The sequence below is a fragment of the Vanellus vanellus genome (assembly GCF_965231255.1).
Source record: "Vanellus vanellus genome assembly, chromosome: 2".
Classification (NCBI taxonomy): Eukaryota; Metazoa; Chordata; class Aves; order Charadriiformes; family Charadriidae; genus Vanellus; species Vanellus vanellus.
Genome location: NC_138906.1, coordinates 48,647,487 through 48,668,503, shown reverse-complemented (window position 1 = coordinate 48,668,503; position 21,017 = coordinate 48,647,487). Strand labels below are relative to the sequence as shown.

Below are 21,017 nucleotides of genomic sequence, written 5' to 3'. Positions count from 1 at the left end.
CTTTACTTGAATGGGAGAAAACTGAACTCGGACAAAAATTATTGTATGAAAAGTTTGCTGTCTCAACAAAATAAGTCAAAATGGATTATTTATCGTTATTTCTGGACCTCGGGTACGTACCAGGTATCTTTCAAGTATGCAAGTTACAAATACAAGATTCCTAACTTGTTCAGTGTAGTGAATTACAGGTTTTTTATCGGATTTTGAAAATTCCAGTCTCGGCATGTTTTGCTGGAATTTTATTAGACCTTTGACTGTGTAATGTCTCATCAATACAATTTTATTATATGACTGTGGGATAAAAATAGAACCTTATTCAGCTTCTCCAGTTAGAAGTCTGTCAGCCTATGTAGGAGAGGGTTCATTATTTTCAGTTAAAAATATTTGTGAATCTTGATGTGCAAATCCCGGAGCACTGGTGATCATGTACAGCTTATGATCTTTTAAACCATCAGACTACGTGGAAGAGAAATGTTGTGTCAGAGACTACAAGCGAAATTTCCAGCAAGTTCTCATTTGCCTGGAATATGTGAAACATCGCACGCATGTCTGATGGTACTTTCATGCACAGTCAGGCATCTGTGCCCCTACATGGCTGAATATGAATCTTTTGCATGAGTAAATACAATAATTTACTGCTGTGAGGTGTCACAGCCAGAATAGTCTTGACTCAGGGAATTTTACTTAATTTAATTAATTGCCAATGATACATTCTTTTGGGTGATTTAGTCTCTGGGGAGAATATTTACAATACGGAAAGATTTTATTACTGTCAAATAAAATGTAATGTGGTTTGTTTCAAAGAATATTTTTCAGTGAAGTATCCCAGGTTTGGTTAAGACTTTGTCCACTGAAGCATTTTAATGGCCTCGTTAGGAAGGATATTTTGGTTGGTTTTGGTTTTTTTAACAACATTGCACGTCACAGTGACTAGCATCATTATCAGCATGGCTTATACCACCTAAAAGAATCACACGGCATTATTAGTGTTACTTTCTTCTGACTCAGTCTATAGTAAATGGTTTTGCCAATGTAACTGTTGAAGAAAAACTATATCAGGAGAACTCTCCTACTGTAAATGTGCCTTTCATGGCAACTAGTGACAGGTGACTTCACTCCTTTTTCCATTTAGCTTGCCAAATGATGCTGAAGCAGCATAAAAATAATTAAGCATTAGATTCAAATAATACAACTCTTGTATAGCTTTTTTGTCCCCTTGGACGCTTTGAGACTGGATTTCGCTGTTATCCTATCCAAGGTAAAGTACTTGGTCACAGGAAAGGGATCCCTGATGGATGTCCATTGACAGGTGATTGACAAGGCATAGTTGCGTGATATAAAGTGATTCAGGTTTGTAGGCTTAACAAGGTGCCACCCATCAACTGAGCAAGGGAATCACTGAATACTCTTAGCCCTTCCTGATTGCAAAGAGAAACATATTAACTTGTACCACACTTCAGTGTCCTAATGGGGTCTACAGTCTTCACGCTGGAAAATGGCGTCTTTCTCCCCTTTCATTCCACCATGCAAAACTCATATGTAGCTTTCCATTTAGGTGATTGCTGAGGAATTGTCTGGCAATGACGACTACGTTGAACTTTCATTCAGTGCACGGAAATTGGATGACAAGGTAAGCTGCTTGATATTAACCTTACTGAAAGATATAAGACTGCCTGAAAATATAATTTGATGAGATTTTCCCCAACAGATATTTTTTGCCTTATATTATTGAACACATCAGAGATTTCAGATGAATGTTCAGATTGAGGCTTTCCTCAAGTTGTGAAGTAATTAAAAAAAAAAAAAGCCTCAAGGGAATCTAATTAAAACCAAGACAATTTAATTACGCTACAACCAAGACAATTTAATTATTTAAAATGCCACAGATCAGAAGTGCTTCAAGAAGTGAGCTTTCCATAAGTAGTCAAAGACATTATAGTTGAAGTAAGTGTCTTAAAATAAAGCTAGAAAACTTCATAACAGCTCAGTCATGATATACTTTTTGTTCAACAAAATGTAGCTTGAATGTGAGAAAAAGACTCTTGCGTATTTGTTAAAAACTTTTCCCCTCTTTAATAAGAAAACTCTCCACCGACTCAAACACTATTCTTCATTATAAGGACTACCTCTTTCTGAAAATAACCGTTGTTGTTTAGCAATACACTTTTAATGAGCACCTCGAGCAACACACAGACCAAGAAGTCCAGATGACTGCTTGTAAGGCTCGCTCTCTGTTATTTCAGTGTAACAGAGACACATAATTATTTGAAATAATCTGGCGAATATCTTTGTAATTAATAGATGTTATAAGACTATGACCCTTTTTAGTCCTGTCTTATATATGAAGCTGCTTCTGATTAGATATATATGGTAACACTATATGAAAGTTTACTGTGGCGGATTGAAAGACACGAACTCCAGCATGCAGGATTGAAATCCGCTTTATTAAGCAAGCATGCTCTTTATATACTTTTCTACCAGGGCCAGTAATTTTCTACTTTACTTGTTTACACCATTGCGTGCTCTAAAAGATCATGTTCCCACCAAAAAGGGAATCTCTCTTCCCTGTGAGCAGCACCTCCTAACCTAGGGAGCAGCTTCACACAACTTCATCATCTGCCAAAACAGTGCTGCAGCTGCTTATTCCTCCCTATTAGTTCTACCGCACTTAACCCTTCTTTTGCCTCAGTCCCCACAGTTTACGATTCTGATGCTCCAAGTGTGTGCTTGGAAACATTTGACATGTGGGTAGCTTAAAATCAAATCAGTGAGAGTACTTTTGGATACATACATCAGATTTTCAAAATCAGGTCATAACTGATGAATAGTATTTTCGTTCGAAACTGCCAGAGAAACTCAGGCAAGCAGAAAGTACACAGAAAGATTAATAGTACTGGAATTTATTCAAAAGATACAAGTAAATAACATAACTGTGCTCAGGGTCACTAACAGTCATAAATGATCAGGACCTGAATTTGTTTCTTATCTGAAAGATGAATTACCTTTTCCTTCGGAGTTGCTGGAGTCTTAGTGTTTCTGAATCACATAATTTATTTAGGTGTCAAAATGTAGATTTAACAACCTCTATTTAGACAGCCATCTTTAGATGTGATTTCCAAAGTTGTACACAAGTTTCTTCCTGTTCCACATGCTGTCATATCTAGAAAAGAGGAAAGGACTTATACAACATAGGATGACTTCTCTTGGTTATTCCTTTTACAGAAATGTAAAATATAATCTGGTGTAAATATCATGATTTGCTTGTGGCCCTTGTTTGTATAAATTAAAAGGATGCTGCCAGAGTGTGCTTCTGAGCTAGATCAGTGTTGTCTGGTCAATAGCTTTAGAGAGTGGTTGAAACACTTTATGGGGATAAGTTAAGGAGGATCATTCTGAAATATTGCGAGAACATTGCCATTCTTGCCATTTTAACATGTCCAGTCAAGGTGGGCTCCATCTAATAAAAAAATTCCTGGGTGACGCAGTGTGGAACTCAGGCAATGTCTTATTGTGTGTTATCTGAATCAAAACCCCTGTCTTCAGCTGATGAAAATCACTGGAAGCCTATTACAGTTGAAAGAAGTATTTAAATTTCTTCCAACTAGAGACATAGCTCTAACCCTGACTGAACTTTGGCTTACCTCATTTATAAGAAAAGGCTATGGCTTTTTGTATGGCTTATAATGAACTTTGACATCAGTAGATGCAAGACACTATTAATAATTATTGCTATTAAGGTTTGAAATTATTTAAATTGCATAGTTCAGCCATTGGTGAAAAAGCATTAGTGCCCTGATGTCACATAAAGGTTCAAAAAACCATCAGAGAATTGAGAAGAGCCCATCTTCTAAAGTTCCAGGCGTGGTTTTGCATGCCTCTCCCTGCTCAGTGAAGACCTGAGTAGGGATGTAACATCATAGAAGCAGACCGAGGGCTGGAACTGGACTTGGAGTCTCCTGAAAGACAGAGGAAGCGTGTGAGAGCAATCGTTCATGCTCTGCTACACAGGGTGACTTTTGTAACCCTAGGGGTTCCTGCATTGGTAGCTGTGGGGGTGGCAGAAGACCAGTTGAATCCTAATGTCTCACAACCTGGGGATAAAAGACTGGGTGGGGGGAGGTTCTGGACATGCTTTAACGACAAAAACAGATCGATTCTTTCCATCCATTGCTATCAGTGGTATCTTGAATGGACAAGAATTTTCTTCCTCCACCCTTTGAAGGAAAACTCCTTGAAAGAGGATCCAGAATGTAGTCCTTAAAAGTATGAGTTTCCTCCACTAAGGAAAAAGGTGTGAACAGCACATTTCTGGCAGATTAAACAAAATTTGTTGGTCTAATTTAACAGGTACTATATGTTTATTGTGGTTTTTTTTTACTCCCCTGACATAAAACTGCAAGAGTTTTAGAGAGGCCATAAACCAAATAAAGCCTACTCAATTTTTCTGGGAGGGGTGGCTAAAACATTCAGTAAAAAAATATAGGAAAGTCACAGGTACGAAAGTTTCCTTTAGTTAACTGACTTTGCAGAGATAAAGGTTATATTTTTTTATTGCAGTGCTTGTTGGGAAGGTATAACTGCATTTTCATGTTTTATTGAAGCCCAGTCAGCTCAGATGGCACATCTTTGTTTCAAGAGATCCACGGAGAACACTTCACAGTGGAACAATAACTTTTGGAAAGGTTCTATTGCATTAATAGCCGTGTCACAATTACCATAACAAGCAGCTACGTTTTTATGATAGCTATAATAAATTGTGAGCACTGAGGCAGGCAAACTGCTTTCCCCATTCTGAGAAAAGCAGTTATCATGGCTTGAGAAAGATTATCCAGCAAATGTCTGCAAAATACAAGCTAATACTGCTTTTTTATATATTTCCCCAGTACTAAATGACTGCCAAAAAAATCCTTAAACGCCGTGTGTTGATACAGAAGAATTGTCAAAACTGATTAGTTTTTTGGCTGCCTCAGCCCTTTTCTATGGGACCTTTAGCTTGATCCCAAACCTGAATTTTAAAAAGTGCCATGCTCTGAAAATGTACTAAAAGATGTGTCAAATTAGGTGCTCAGAAATGGAGGTAGTTAATTTTTTAGAGCTTAAGCCAGGTACTTGTGTTATTACTATGTAGCTGCTGCACATACTGAAAGACCAATGTGCATTGTACTGCTAGCAAATGCATTACATTAATCATTTAAATATTATTAAAATATCAAAACATTAAACCTTTATTGCTGCTATTCTTCTTTCAGAGGATATTCTTGTGAGATAATGCAAAGCTGTTAGATTCAGCATAACAACCAAAAAGCTTTGAAAACCTTAATAACTATGAAATGAAATGTTTCTTCAGCGTATCATTTTTGAGCTGTTACAAAGCATCTTCAGTATTGAAGGATTTTTTGTTTGCACCTTCATTCTAAAAGGAACTAGGCTTTGTTTTTGCATTGAAGGGGGAATGATATAAGCTATCATCCAGCATTAAAATCTTTCCCTTTAGGTGGTATTGCCTTGGTAGTTAAAACCAAATATTAAAAATTACTTTCCTTGTGCTGATTTGCTGTTTCAGCTTTCATGATACTCAGCTGGGAATGATACTCTCTTTTGAGTATTACTCAAAATCCAGGTTTCCTTTCTGAATTTTTTCTGCACTTCAGGGTGCATTCTTTGGATGTATCATTTTGAGGTGCTTTCTTTCAGATAACTTTTCTTATCAAACTTGCGTTTGATAAAGAATCTGTTAGCATTAAGTTTTTATTCAGCTTCGACCAGTATACTTACATGTAAGAAGAGGCAGCTCAATCTTTTTTAACCCTATGTACTCTGGGTTTTGATGTCACTATGATTAAGCCAGTGCCCTTGCTCTTTGCTTGTTCTCTTTGCTATGCAGCAGTAATCTAATGGGATTTGATCACCAAAGCCCCCTGTATAGTAGCAGTTTTAAGTTCTGAATAGAGTCCAGATACTAAATCTCCATCAGGGCCTTGAGGCAAACTCTGGAGTTACAGACTGTTGACTTTCGCGGTGGTTCTACACGCTTTTACATTGAATGTCTTGTAAGCACATAATTGGAACAAATAGGCAAACATACAGCTTTGTTGTTTAAAGCTATACAGGATAAGGTTTAACAAATACATATGCAGATGCTTTGCATCAGTTTCTAAACATACCATCACCTTTTCTCTAGTAGGAAAAGAAACGGATCATTCACAGAGCAACACTCTGAACACAACGTTGATAGAGCTCATCTTTAAGGCATGGAAAAGACTTTAGGTTGCTTGAGCCTTGCCTGAGGCTTCATGGTCCCTAGGGACTCGCCTAGTCAGGAATCTGGACTGGGTTGTTAGAAGGGAAAAGGCTGTAAAACGACATTTTACAGTTCTGCCTGCCATGATTGTATAGTCAAACTGATAACAGCAGCAGTGCCATGGAAGTCCTTGTGGAACAAGGAGAAGAATGAAATATTGCTGAGAGACACCAAGAGGTCTCACTAAAACTATACTGGCTCTCCTTTTACATTAGCAGTCAGGGAAGCACCAGTGCATGGTACCTGAAAAGCTCAAAGAAAAAGAAGTCTCAAGAGTAACCTGTCCTATATTTCATTTTAGGATTTTTTCAGCAAATCTGATCCTTTTCTGGAGATTTTCCGGATGAATGATGATGCAACCCAACAACTTGTTCACAGGACTGAGGTAAGGAATAGGGTTGGATTTACTTTTCAAGGACACAGATGGGCTGTCAGAAGGAATTGTATATACTTCCCGTGTAACAAAGGGTATTGCAAGCACCCACATTTAAAAGCACTATGATCTATTGTGTAATTATTGATTAATGGTTATCAGATCTTGACTTATGCATATGAGAGGAAGGGAAGATGGTACTGACGCCAAAGATCCAAGTTTAATTAAAGTGGCAGATATTCTGTTTGAAGGTCAGGAGTTATTATATTTCGCCCAAACCATGCTACAGACAGTATCATATTTTTCCATTAATACTATGTTGCATCTTCTCCGCCTTATCCCAAGTTGCTGGTGCTAAAGAGATTGTAATCTGAGTGCTTTACATTTGTTTCCTATGTCCATTGTCATTACTTATTCCATGGTAATGACTTGTACTGTGTTAAAAAGTAGCATTTACGTGTGCAGGGTGGAGCTGTGGCAGGTATTTGGGGTTATGAGCCTGTCTGTTATGGATCCCATAAAGTCTTCCTAGTAAGGCAGACCATGTGTCTGTAATTTGTCTGCCCATACCCATTGCCCAGTCCTGCATCTCTTCCATGGTTTCCAGTTCAGGGATGTATTCCACAACATAGCTGTTGTGAGTTATGCCCCCGCTGAGTTATGGCAGTGCTGGGGCAATCTCTGTAGCATGTTCTGTGTATGGGTCCATTTCCCACCTGTGCTCCTGTTTGGGGCATTCCAGAGGAGGAGTGTTGCAAACTGCAGTTGCTGAAGGGCACATATCCCATGCATGCTGTTCTGCAAACCTCCAGCTGGGCTCTGCTTTCTTCTTTTTCTGGTGAACATACTGTATTGAAAATTGTGGCTCTTGTTAGCATTCTGTTTGGGTATGTCTTAAGGGCTCCCTTCCTTTCTTTTCACTCACAGGTTGTGATGAATAACTTAAATCCAGCCTGGAAGACCTTTAAAGTGTCTGTAAATTCTCTGTGTAGTGGAGACCAGGACCGCAGGCTAAAGGTCAGAAGTTATTCCTACTTTTTAAATAGTTTTACTCATAGAAAACAAAACTTTGTCTTCCTTTTTCAATTGAAGATTGCTACTCTGCACTGCCCTCTTCTTTGATGGAAAAGATGATCACACAGCTACTTTATGATTGCCACAATCAAATTAAGGATGCAGAAAAGTGGTAATCCACTGTAATCAGTAGATTATGCTCTATACTTCTTACAGTAACCTCAAAAAAATGATGGGGCCTGTTTTGCCAATCAGTTGGATAATTCGAACCCAGCATCATTTAACTGGTGGAAGTATACTCAAGGGAGGTGACAGCCCTGCCACCAGTTTAACTACTATTTCCTCACTTTTATGTCTGGAGGCCTTCTGTAAAAGAAACATTGAATTATGAGATCTGTTATTACATACATTTGAAGAACGGTGTGGCCACAACAAAACATGTGCCGTAGTAATGACAGTGTTACTAGTCAGCAGAAAGACTGATGGTTGGGAACTTGAAGCTTTGTGTAGAAAAATTAATCTTCTTGTGGCTAATTTGGGTTAAATCAAGGCTGAATCCAATTGTTTGTATCTTCTAATCAGGTTTAAGGTTAATACTAAATTAAAAAATGTTAAACAAAGAGCACTGTCCTCAGTCTCTATTCAGCCTCTTGGACCTGAGGAAATGACATTGGACCCAAAAGGATGTCTTTTATTTCTTCTTTCTTACCATATGAAATAGTCTAATAAAAATTTTTCCTTCTCCCTGCAAATGTTTCTTCTTTTATCATTATAGCTGCACAACCCTTCAGAAACAATATTGTGATTTTTCACTCATATACTGCAGCATGTGCTGTACAGATAGAAAAAATAAAATGTCTGGTGTCTACATGTTACAATGCATCCCACAAATGGGTGGAAAAGGTAAAGAGGAGTCTTAGGAATGCTTGTATTCATGCTGGTTGTGCTGATTGTGATTTTTAACTTCAGAAAATCAGCCCTGTTTTTATGCAACCACAGTGGTACTGACACAATGTTTGCATGTATACATTTGTATGGTATTGGGGATGCATGAGGAAGACACAGGTATGAATTGTTATCTTTATATATTGTTTGTGTCCCTTGTGGCACTGTTGGGCAAACAAGATGAGTCCAAAGGCAAAGGAAGTACCAAAGGAGGTGAGAGAAAACAATAAGCAAGGAAAAGTGAAGGATGAAGTAGATGGAGCACAGGATCCTTAGGCCAGACCAAGGTGTTTGTGACAGGTTCATCTGAGTTGTTGGAAGGAAGCTCAACACCTGAAGTGGTACAGGGAAGCAGTTGTGAAAGATCTTTCCATGTACCCCTTAGCTGGTAAATGGTCAAACCAGTTGTGTTTGGCATGTCCAATGGGATTGAAAGAGAGCTGGAGCAGATGAAATAGAAATAGAAATTTTAAACTGCAAGGAAAATTAACAGTATTGGCTAAAGAGGATTTCTAGTGAAAATGAAGAAATGTAGAAGAGTTATTTATTGTAGCACGTGTAGGATGACAGTAATGTGAAGCATCAGGATAATGACTTTATTATCTTGGGAGGCTGCAATTCTCTAAATTTCCCAAGTAGATTAAATATCTATAAGTTAGTTCCCTGAAACACAGAAGTCAAGCAAATTTCTCCATGTTATATAAGCCATATGGATCTCCAGGAGATAAAAAGGAAAAAAAAAAAAGAGCAGCTACCCTCCAGAGGTAGTAACATGACTGACTCAAAGGACGGTCAAGGACAAGTAGCATTGCCATGTCTGGGACTTTTTTTGGTGCCTCTGATGCCTGGCCTGCAACTTCACGACAAAAGGGAAGTGCTGGAAAAAGCATAGATGGTCCTTGTTTGGAGGATGAGTTCACATCACAGCTCAGGCAGGGCTGGGAGCTGAGCTTTTGGTTTTGAATGGGGTGAGCTATGAAAGGCTTGGAAGGGGAGGGTGAACAGTTCTTTGATGTACTAGTGACGGGCGAGCCACTGGTGGGACATACAGAGAGAGGTGACGTGGTTAAAGCAGGTGGGAGTACTCTCGCTGCTACAGCATTCTGCAAAAGTGAAAGGGAGAAGAACTGAAGGAAACAATGCTAGAGAGCATGGTATACTCAAAATGTGAGATGCCGAGAGACTGAAAACGAGATGTAATGTGACAGATTATCTGCGTTATGCAGCCTCTCTGATGGCGCGCCTTACACAGCCGGATGCAGCAGGTTGCACCCTGCCTTTTCCTGGGCACAGGGTCCCAGATCATCTCATCCAGCTTATATCTCACAGTCACTTAGAGCAGTTATTTGTGCCTGCCCGTATAGGATCTGCTTCTTGAGGTAGCTTAAACTGGAACAGGTAACATCCCATAGTAATGCCACCATGTAGGTTCAAGACAAAAGACAGATCATATTTCTGCTGCTCAAATGAAAAGCAGGTTTAGAACAGCGCTGCCTTCACCACATTGCATGTCTGTGGCCTTTAAATCACTTAGATGAGAAAACCTAGAAAGAGATGCAAGGAAAATGTGATGCCTAGAATGTCAAAAGAAGTGGCAAGCCTGTAAGGGTAGAGGCATGCAGTTCTGGAGGGAGAAACATGCTTTAATCTCTTTGAAATTGAGGTGAGAAGGTATGAGAAGGTACGAGAAAGGCTGAAATTTCAGCTTGGGCAGAAGAAGATGGGTCTAGGAATATAGGGGGTGTTTGAGCTATGAGCAGAGAGCCAGTAGTTCAATTTATTTGTGGATGCTGCTGCCAAAAGGCTGAGAATAGACAGGACAGAGGGAGAAGTGAAGAGGAACAAGAATAGCACTTTAGGACTGCCTGTAGAGAAGATGAGGGGAAAGTCAGTGAAGGAATGGGTGAAGAAGAGAACCAAGGCAAGATGGATCTTACGAACCTATTGACAATTTTTAAAATAGTCTTGATTCTGCAGGATTTTTTTCTTTTTTTTTTTTTTCTGGAGAATACGTTTTTATTTGTATGTGCAGGCCCTGATTTAAATATCTGTGTATTTGCCTGACGCTGCAGTTCAGACGCTTGCAGAAAAGCTAAAAGTAGTAAGGTTTGCACTAGATCATTCATGACTATAGAAATATTTTAAAATTAATTGTGGCTGTAAAAGAAGAAAAAAGCTTGAAGCTTCTTTAAAATTCAGTCCCTTTATGCCTTTTGGTGGGTACAAGGTAAGGCTGCTATGGAAGAGCAGTCCCCAAAATCACTTGTGTTTGACAGATAGCATGTAGTACTTGTTAGATGACTATACTGTTTGCTTTCTATGCCAACTATAAATTAGGAATTTGATGGCAGCAAGGACAGAAGAGTGGAAATTATAAGAATTAAAGAGGTGAAGTGTCTGTGATGGGTTTAGCGCTGTATGAATGTTTATACTTTGATTTACATTGCCTAAGCATTCCAGTCTTCACCCTACCATATTTTAGAAGATTTTACTTTAGGTGCTTTGTTTCGCTTCATCAAGTATATAGCAATACTTTACTGCTAAGTGTTGGAAGAATCCCCTGTGCCATATTTAATGTGAGGAGATTTAGTGTATTCCAGCTGCCTTGCTAAGCATCAGCTTCTCACCAGGATTGCCTGATCACTCTTAACACTAATTGCATAAGGCTGGGTAGTTTTGTACCTGTACCTGCCATTTCTATTTTCACATACTCTGGAAGGTGTAATCCCAGTTAAGGCTTTAGGAGGCACCAGAAATGCTTAGAGGGAAATGTCAGCTTTTGGAAATTCTGCAAATGGAGGGAGACTTCTTAACAACAGCAGAGACATCGGAACCATCACTGCCCTTGGCTTGCCTCTGTAGGCTGTTTGGAGGGCTGTAGTCTTGGCCTTTCATCTCTGCCACTGAAATCCCATGGCTCTCAGCTGTCTGCTTTGCGTTATGGGGAACGGGGATTGACATGGCAAAAATACACTAAAACAACTCAGTTTAACTTACAGAAGTTCACTCTTTGTAAGTCTTGCACCCAAAGCAGCCTTTACACTGTCTGGGCATTTGAAACTTTCTGGTTTCAAAAGATAAGATAAGATAAGCCAGGTCATTAAAATCAAAGCAACCAATAATTAGGGTCTCCCTCAAAAGTCTTTTGCTAGTGTCCTTTACAAAGTCTGTGAATTTGAACTCCTTATGGGCTTAAAAAAAAAAAATATCTAATTTTGCTTTATTTAGCTGTGGTGAAGAGATCAGTTATTTTTTTATTCCTCTCAGGATGCCTTGTAAAACTTTATTGCAATTATTGCTGCTCTAGGTTTTATTATGAAAAAGATATATTAGATTTATGAACCTACTGAGCTTTTCTTCCCAGACATTGAAACCATCTGAGAAGTCTGGTCACGCTTCAGTGCCAGTCATAACTTCTTTTAGTGCTAATGGTACAGACAATTTGTGTATACCTCTTTGATTCAAAAGTAGTGCATTGCTTTTCTAATATGTAAAGAGATTCCATTCACAACAGTAATTACTGACAAATCTGACTGAGGGATATAATCCTTCTGAGAGCAGTTTTTATCCTAGTCTGCTATGCTGGAGGTCCTGTGAATTGTGGAACTTTGACATTCAGGTTTGGCTTCAGCATGTGAGGTATGCTGCCTTTATCAAAGGTTTATCTGAAAAGACAGTCTTGCATTGTGAGTATCTTCTGGTAGGGATCATCTGCTGTCCAGCCATTCTAATAGTTGTAGGTTCCTCTTTTTCTAGAGGAGTCCTGGTAATGTGCACTGAAAAATAATCTCTTTTTGTTTAGGTATTAGATATTGTAATACTTGGGAAATAAACACCTAACAAGGTGCTGTAGACGCACAGACCAAACAGTGCACATGTCAGAGAGTAAGAATATCTTCCGCTGAGCTTGTCCAGAGAATCTCACTGAAAGAAATTCTGTTCATAAGTAGGAAGAGACAAAAAAAACAACCTGGAAGAAAAGCATTGCTGCAGGTGAAGTGATAAAAGAAGCTGCAAGGAGAGGAGGAAGCATGTGTCATATCTATATAGGAAGTCCTTTCCATCTTCCACCCACATAGAGGAACATTTCAAAAGAAGAATGTCCATTAGATTTCTACCTTTCAAAAATCTGTATGTTGCAACTGTGTCATTGTTGTCAGTTTGTTTATTGTTTCAGGCCTGCCTAGCCCAGATTACAGATGATGATCCTGATGCTGATGACATTTATCCGTGTACAGTTATGAGTGGGACCCACAGCTGTGGTTCCCAGGGCTATCACATGCATCAGGTCATAAGGCCTCTCTGTGTATGAATGGCTCTTTACATCATGAAGCCCTGAGACATTACTGTTGCTTACCTTTGGGTAACCATGAGGTGATCTCTTCCCGTGCACTTCTAATGAGGTTAAAATCTGGTTGTGCCATTCTTCCCCAATTCTCTTATGTGTATTCTCTCTTATGTCCAGTTGATTTCCTTGGCTCGGTCCATCCGATCTGTTGGAGTAGCTGTGTCTTAGCCCATGAATTATATGTTTGGTTATCTGCTGAGGGGTCTATCTGCATGTGCTTGTAGGGCCCAATATATCTACGATGCTCTAGTGCTGGCAAGATACATTCAGGATTTTAAAGGCTGTGTGATTTTCATTTTATTTCTGTAATAAGACCTTTACAAATAGCAATACATTGGCCTTTCCAACATGAATTTTCATAGGGCGTGAATTTTCTACGTTTTTGTGGTAGATCATTGTTAACATGGTCTTCTTGAGAGATCTGCACTTTGCTTGTATTAATAATCTATGCAGTGCCTCTTCTGCCTTGCTGATACCATTGTATAATGTGATCCTTGCTTACAATATTAATAGAAGAAGCTCCACAGCCTACAAGAAAGATTTTCATGTTATGCTGGATGGAAATAGGCAACCGCTTTATTTTTATTTTATTAATTTAAAAAAAAAGGTTAAAAAATTAGTATTAATTTAATAATCTTTTCCCCACGGTCTGTTTTGGCATTTTGAGGGGTGGAAGGTTGGGTCTTCCTCAAATAGTTGTAATCATGTTTCCTTCTGATTTGTTCAAAGTGTTGAATCTTTCATGCAAAATGATGGCTCATTAGGAGAAAAAAGTTTCTTAAAGGTCTCTGTGTTGGCAGCTCCATTCTGAGTTAAGGAAAAGCAATAGCAGTGGTTATTTTGATATTCGCTGAGTTATTACTGCAGCGTTCTCTAGATCAATAAACTTTCAGTGACCTTTAATACTTGACTACAGCTCTGCTTATACAGGTATATTATAAACTGTAATCCTTCAATAAGCCTTCAGTATCTCTGAAAGCCAGTGGAAAAGTGGAAGTAACTGAGCAGTACCTGTGAAGAAGGCCAAGCAAAGCTTAAGAAACAAGCAGTAAGTAATATATTCAGATAAATCCATTAGTGCTTTTATTCTTTCACAGTTTAGCTGTCATAAACTGAAGCACTAATGTGGAAAGATACGGTTTATGGTCAACAGCAATAATTTTTGCAGGATTTAAAAAAAATACGTGGCACAAAGGGCAATTCAAGCAGTGTCAAATGATGATTAGAAAAGCATGAACTGAAGGATTTCACATTGTTCTCTGAGTGAGAGAAGACTCATTGTTGTTGCTGTTTTTTTGGGGCTTTTAATTCCACGTAGAAGGAGTCTGGCACCAAGAACCAATTACAACGTAAGCTAGCCTTGCTGTTTATGTACTTGATTGGGTGATTTCAGTCATTCCCGATTAACTATGCGGTTCTACATTTTCCCCTTCAATTTACTCACAAAATTAGTGCCAGAGGAGCCAATCATTCCCTGCTTGCTTACTCTGATGTTGGTGAAGAGGTATTTGCGTATGGAATCCTTCTTGTTGAAAGTGTTCAACAACAAGAAAGAGGGACTCAACCTTTACATGTCTTTAATATGAATTAAAAGATGCCTTCAAATGACCTTTTCAGTAAGTCATTTCTTTTTCATTACGTCAGGGCATTTTCCTGGAATCCTAAGAATAATTGCCTCACTCTTGGACGGTGCAGATCTTTCTTTATAATCTGAATATATTTATTTATTAGTCATTTTAAGGATGTTATCGTGTTGTGAATTTCCAGAGAATTTCTTGTAAAACTGACCGTGCAGCCGATAATTTTAGATAATACAAAATTCCTTCTTGGTGGTCAAAAGAAACACCAAAAAATTAGGCTGAAATATTGGGATGTGGTGTATATTTAATACGCTTATAGAAATATGTGTATGAGTACTCACTGCTCAACCAGAGTAGGAGATTTAAAACAGTATTCCGAGAGGTTGATACGTTATTTTGAGGATTATTATAAAATTAAAGTAAATGACACACTGTAAAAGACAATCTCTGAGACCTCCTTGCATAAATGTCATTGGACCTACTTTTCCAGTAAGTGATTCATTAGAATACTACAATTCTTAAGTTTCTTTTGCTTTCTGTCTCATGTTCCCCCTTGTTCTCTTTACGTGCCTGTGGTTGCAGGAACACTACACTGATTATTAAAAACTCAAGTGGCTGCTTCACAAGGTCTACAGTGATTATGGGGAATTTGCTGCAACTACTCACTCTCTTTTGTCAGTTTGGGTTAATCTATAATTTAGCAATCCATTTATAATATGAGTGCCCCCGGAATTCATTAATAGCAGCAGTGTGTTTGGAACCCTGATTTATCTGAGCGTGTCAAGGAGTGATCCAATCAATCTTTGTAAACTTTATGCGGATGGGGTGCAAGATTTAAGATCATCCTTAAACCAAAACTGATTAACTCCTGGTGTGTGTGATCTCAGCTCACAGATTCCTTTTTTTCCTCTCTCTTTCTTTTCCCTGGCTGTATTTTGGATAAAGCAGTTGATGATGTCAGGGAAGAAAATACCAGATTGCAGTGAAGATTTAGGAGAAATAGACTCAAGAAATGAGCTTGATCTCATTTATGTTAGAGTCGAGGGAACTCATTCTGATGACTTTAATAGGCACTAGTTTGTTCTCCATTATTGTAACTGCTGGATATATAGCAAATTAATTGTCAGATTAATTAATCTAGATTTGGGTTAATTGATGTTCGTGAAGTGCTTTGAAGATGAAAGAGCTATCTAAATGACAAGCGTTGTCACAACAATTAGGGGTGCAAGTGGAGTGCACATGGGAGAGATCATCTGATATACAGCGCTTAAAAAGAAAAGACATGATATTCACATCTCCAAGGGCTCGGGCTGCTGGTAAAGATGGTGGTAGAAGGCTGAAGAGCTGGTACATATGACTAAAACAGGCAGGGTAGCAACAGATAGGAGTCTTCCTCCCATCTGTTGGGTGACTCTGACAGACCGAATTTCAGAGTCCATCCTCTAAAAGGAGATTTGCATGTCCCATTCCTTACCAGAGCCCTGGGGCAGAAATGGAGAAACTTCCCCCTGACATTGCAAGGAGCATTCACTGAGTGAAACAAGGGCAAAGAGAGGCCAACAAACAAGCAAAAATACTGCGTGTGAATTTGTTTGTCTGGATTAGGGGATCCAAGGAGTGTTTTCTCTGTTTCTCCTTTGTAAATAAGAGAGGATTGCCTTCAAATAATTTGTACGTTGCATTTATTGTGCACTTTCTTCAAGTTGCTTTCTGCCTCCGTGGTTCCATCCCAAGACACATAAATACAGCCTTCCACATCTTTGCTATGCAAGTCAGCAGTATGAGAAAGGTTTGGAAGGGCTCTCTCTCGCCTCTCTTGAGCTGTCTTTGAAAGTGAGTTTTAATCCCCTGAAAATGAAACAGAGGCTCCTGCAAGTGCTGCTGACTGTAATCCAAATCAGAGGTGTCTGGGTCCTTCACAGGGCAATAGCTGATAAAGTACTAAATCCCATCCCTGGGACCATTTAAAATGAGACAAATGCTGGTAATGAGGATCAGTTCCCCACTGGAGGGTGGGGCATAGGGGATGCCGATGAATTAAATGACCTCTACATTATTCCCGATTTTCAGATCACTGTGTTGCTAATGCAGCGAACACCCTACAGACCCCGGTATTAGCTGCAGAACTGCTTACTGTAGAAGTTTAGAAACCAGTCCTACCGTTTTGAATTAAAAGAATAAAATGAAGCTCTGCTTTCACTAAAACAGATCAGGATTAAGGCTCAGCTGTAACCTCGTAAAACAGCTGAATGCTGTAGTCAGAGAGTTTTGAAGTGTTGCATATCTTAAAGAAAATCCATCAGCCTCATACCTTTGTGCCTACAGGACATTTTGCTGTGTGACTTACAGTATCTCATGATATTAAAAATGAGAGAAGATGAAAGTGTAACCCGTTTTTCATATTCTTTTTTCATTTCTTTCAGTCGAGACTGGAAAGAATATTGAAGGCAATTTCCAGACAATCTCATTTCAGACTCTCATAAAGCAGCAAAGCCTCACATTGGCTGACATATAACCAACTTATAAAGACCTTTGGTTTCTTTTCAGATATCTTTTACTGTGTAAATTGAAAATTACACACTCATGGAAATTCTTCTCTTGTTGTTAAAGCTTGTAATAAATGTATTCTTTGCTATTTTTCCTACTTAAATAGAAAGCTTACCTTAAAATTCTACTCATAAATCGTATCTTTATCGTTTATATACTAACGTACTGCCATGCAGAAATGGTTACACATTGAGGATAATAAAATAGATGTATTTTAAATGGTAGTATTCTCAGGGAACATAGCAGAGTCAAATTTAAGGCAAAAGAATATACTTGTTTAAAAAAATTACAGTAAGTATCTTCAGGTACCCAATTATAAATTAATATTTGTGACACTTTAGGCAGCATTAGGGCAGAAATAGCTATTAAGTGTGACTAAGCTTGAATATTTTAAAAGATGTCTCAGTACATAGGGATCACTTGAAAAGTGTGAACTTTATCTCACACAGGAAATATGTATTTAGCCCTTCCATACACAGTGGCCCTCACCTACATGCGTTCTGTTAAAATAATTTAGATCTTCGTTTTCTGTTTGCCAAAAACATTTTTCCTCCCAGCTAGACGACATACAAGTTTTGTAATGTGTACATACATGTGTATAATGTCTATGCACCTTACATAACAAATGGAGCTGTGTTTTGTAATAAAAATGTTTTATCTGCCTTATCAAATCTAAATTAAGCATGTTTATTGTGTATGTTGGATCTCCAAATTAATTTGAAAATGCTTGATAGCTGTGCTCTACAGTACTCCCCAGAAAAAGCATTTAGCTGATCACAGCCCTCCTTGTGGTAAGGGAAACCCCTCTGAAAAGTGCATGGATCGTCCATACATCCTTAAGTGAAAGAGAAGGCGAGTAATGTTAGAAATCGTTTCACAGCATTACCAGTATTACAGACTGTTGAGTCTTCTAGTCTGCTTTCAGAAGAGATCATAAAAAAGGCTATAGCTGGCCTGGCCCCGGCATTCTAAGTTGCCTCGGTCTGAAGTTACAGCATATGAACAGCAACAGCATCAGCAGTTGACCTCTTAGACAACTCTTTAGACACCAACTGCCCTAAGGTTTGTTCAGATCTATTAATCACCTGTTACGTTGCTGACCATCGTGTTACTAGCCTAGAGTTCCTATTGAATCTCCTCATTTATTTATTTCTGAGAAATTCCAGGATTTACTGGTAGCAGTTTCTTTTCTATACTAGGAAATCTCCTCATGGGGTGTCAGCAAGATCTGTTTAGTCTCACGCACTTTTCCGCACTCTTGTCAATACTTGACAAGTGTTCAGCAGTAGAGAAGGAGTATTGGACAGACAAGGACTTTGTGATACGTCTTAAACAATGACAACAACAGCAGGACAAGTTCTGTCATTCATACCCATCTCTTGAATTAATAACACAGCATTTTACAGAACAACATCTCAGAGATCTGAAGAGTAGTATCATTTGCAGTTTTAATGTAAATGAAGTATATAGGGGACCTTGAACCGCATCAGACCTACTAAGTAACTGCAAGAGCCAAGACCATTGTGTTGGGTCCCCAAAGAGGATAAATGCTGGGTCCATTCATACAGTTGTGCAGAATGCACAGTTAAATGTTTATTAAGTAACATAGTTTCTGTTGACAGCTTTTCCTGGAATGAAAGAAACGAAACAAAGGATGGGAAGAAATGGTGGAAGTTATCAGAATGGTTATATTCTGATATATATCTGGCTGGGGCCAGATATTGTTTAAGATAGTCATAAATGACCTGGAGAAAGGGAAAAACAGAGTAACAAAATTTGTAGGTGACCAAATAATCTGGGATTCTTTTGACTTCAAAATGTCATGAAAGGTTCTTAATGCTAATGCTTGGCACTTAGATACAAAGAAAGTCAACAAAAATAATCATGGGAAGGCTTCCTTCTGCGAAGAGACTAAATTCAGACTTGAAAGAGAGATAATCTTGTAGAGGTAGATCTGAAGTCATGAATGACTTGGGGGAAATGACAAAGTAGTGGTTTGATTATTTGTCCTCAGGGTATGTGAAGTTGAAAATCACCATGACCAAGCACAATGCTTAAAACAAAAGGAAATTCTGTTTCCATACAACACCGTTCAATGATGGGATGTGTTGTCAAAGGATGTTGGGAGGCCAGAAACTGTAAATATGCTAAAAATGGGACTAGACAAATTCATGAATGATTACTGGATTGGCTGGCTATTAACAGCATATATCAGATGCTCTCTCCAGCTTTAGGAGAGTGTAAAGTTGTTGACTGGCAGTGACTGGGAGAATATGATGAAGTAAAGATGAATGTACCTTTCCTCGTCTTATATAGTCTTTCTCTACGTATTCACTAGCATTTGACAGAAAGATGATACTGCTGCCGTGTACTTTTAATATTTTCTTATGGTGAACGCTTGTAGCTTTCAAGGCGAAATTTAAGTGTTGATTTTCATTTGAAAAAGCTCTAAATGGTTAGGGTTTCATTATTTGAGCAATTGTGCATATTCATAGCAAGGGTACGCACATACTGCTAGTGGGTCATGGTGCAAGGTTTCCTCTCCTCCAGTACAACCGGATTATTTAGAGCTACAGTGTGTCTAGTTTGCTGTGTATAAACACACAGGCAAGCCAGGCTAGTCCTTTGCTATTCTGTAGCCGCTGTAGTAGAGTATAGGGAATTCTGTGTATGCCTTCAGTTACTCACCCTGACCCTGGTTACACACGCACAGCCCTCTGCTGTGTTTCTTTCTTCTGTATATTAGCTTATATATTTTTCAGAAAAATACCACCCTTCAACAGAATCACTGTTCGATATCAGCTATTTTTGTTTTTTAATGAATCCATTTCTAGTTGCAAGCAAAACATCTGAAAATCTGCTAACTAGATGTCTGGAAAGGCAGGCTGATTTTTACAGGCTAATTAAAAAGTAGGCTACTCACATTAGGCAGTCACGATTCTTCTCTTAGACAGACAACAGTGTTTCAGACTCCTGCTCTTCAAAATATTGGAAAAAAAAAAATACATTGTTAAAGTTGTACCAAAAATGAGTCTTTGACTCGTGACCAGGCTAAAATGTGGAAGTAAAAAAATTGCCTATTGTCAGATTTCAAGGGCATTTTCTTCATAATACTACAAGCAACCATTCATGAATAAAAGGGAACTTGGGGGGGGAGAGGGGGGGGGGGGAGTGGCACATACTGCTGCAGACTGACTGATGGTAAATATTATTAATAAATTAGTTATGTTGATCTAAGCAGTGCTGAAAGTTATCACTTAAATGTGTCATGACGATGTCACTGAGAAAGAAAGGTAGCAAGACACAACCAGATTACCTGACAGAGGTTCTTGTGGGGAAGGTGTCTCCTTCATCCCTAGGTGTCCACTCCCCAACTAGTCTGAGCTGTCTGGGAAGAGTCAGGATCCAGCCATGGGGGACTTCACCTTCTAGTTGTCTTGGGCATGGTAAGAAAACCTGTACACCTTCTCACTTTCTTTCGAGTATGGGGTCCATCTGCTACAGTTCAGCCCTTCTTCCATCCCTTGTCCCTCTCCTTGGAGTCATGGATGACCCTAGCTCTGGCAATTGCCAGGGGCTGGCTGGGATGAGGGAAGCAGAAGCGTGGCTTGTCTCAAGCCATTCCCCATGCGAGTTTGGGTATGAGGAATTCATGCAGATTAAAGCCTACCAGCCCTGGGGAGGGCAGAGGTGAAGCAGAGTGGATGAGCCAGAGCTGGGCAGCAGAAGGTGCCACATGCGGTTAGAATTGAGGTTGTGGTAGTATCAGCCCCCAGTGATACTACGGACATTTGAAACTGTGTGTCCGCTGCAATGTTATTTTATGTTCTGTCCCTGAAACCTTGTCTTGTGCTATACTGAAGCTGCGTTAAGAGCGTGAGATAATGGCATTCCTCATCAGAATGCAGT

The 21,017-nt window shown here is 39.0% G+C and overlaps 1 protein-coding gene across 1 annotated transcript in view; it reads left to right on the top strand.

Annotated features, from left to right (window-relative positions):
- CPNE4 (copine 4) overlaps positions 1–21,017 on the top strand; it is a gene marked incomplete at both ends in the record, with an annotated part of 194,451 nt that overhangs the window by 95,172 nt on the left and 78,262 nt on the right. Inside the window, 3 exons of the mRNA XM_082499431.1 lie at positions 1,556–1,630; positions 6,603–6,686; positions 7,602–7,691. Of these exons, the coding sequence (XP_082355557.1) occupies positions 1,556–1,630; positions 6,603–6,686; positions 7,602–7,691 (249 nt within the window). The remainder of the gene's footprint in view (positions 1–1,555; positions 1,631–6,602; positions 6,687–7,601; positions 7,692–21,017) is intronic.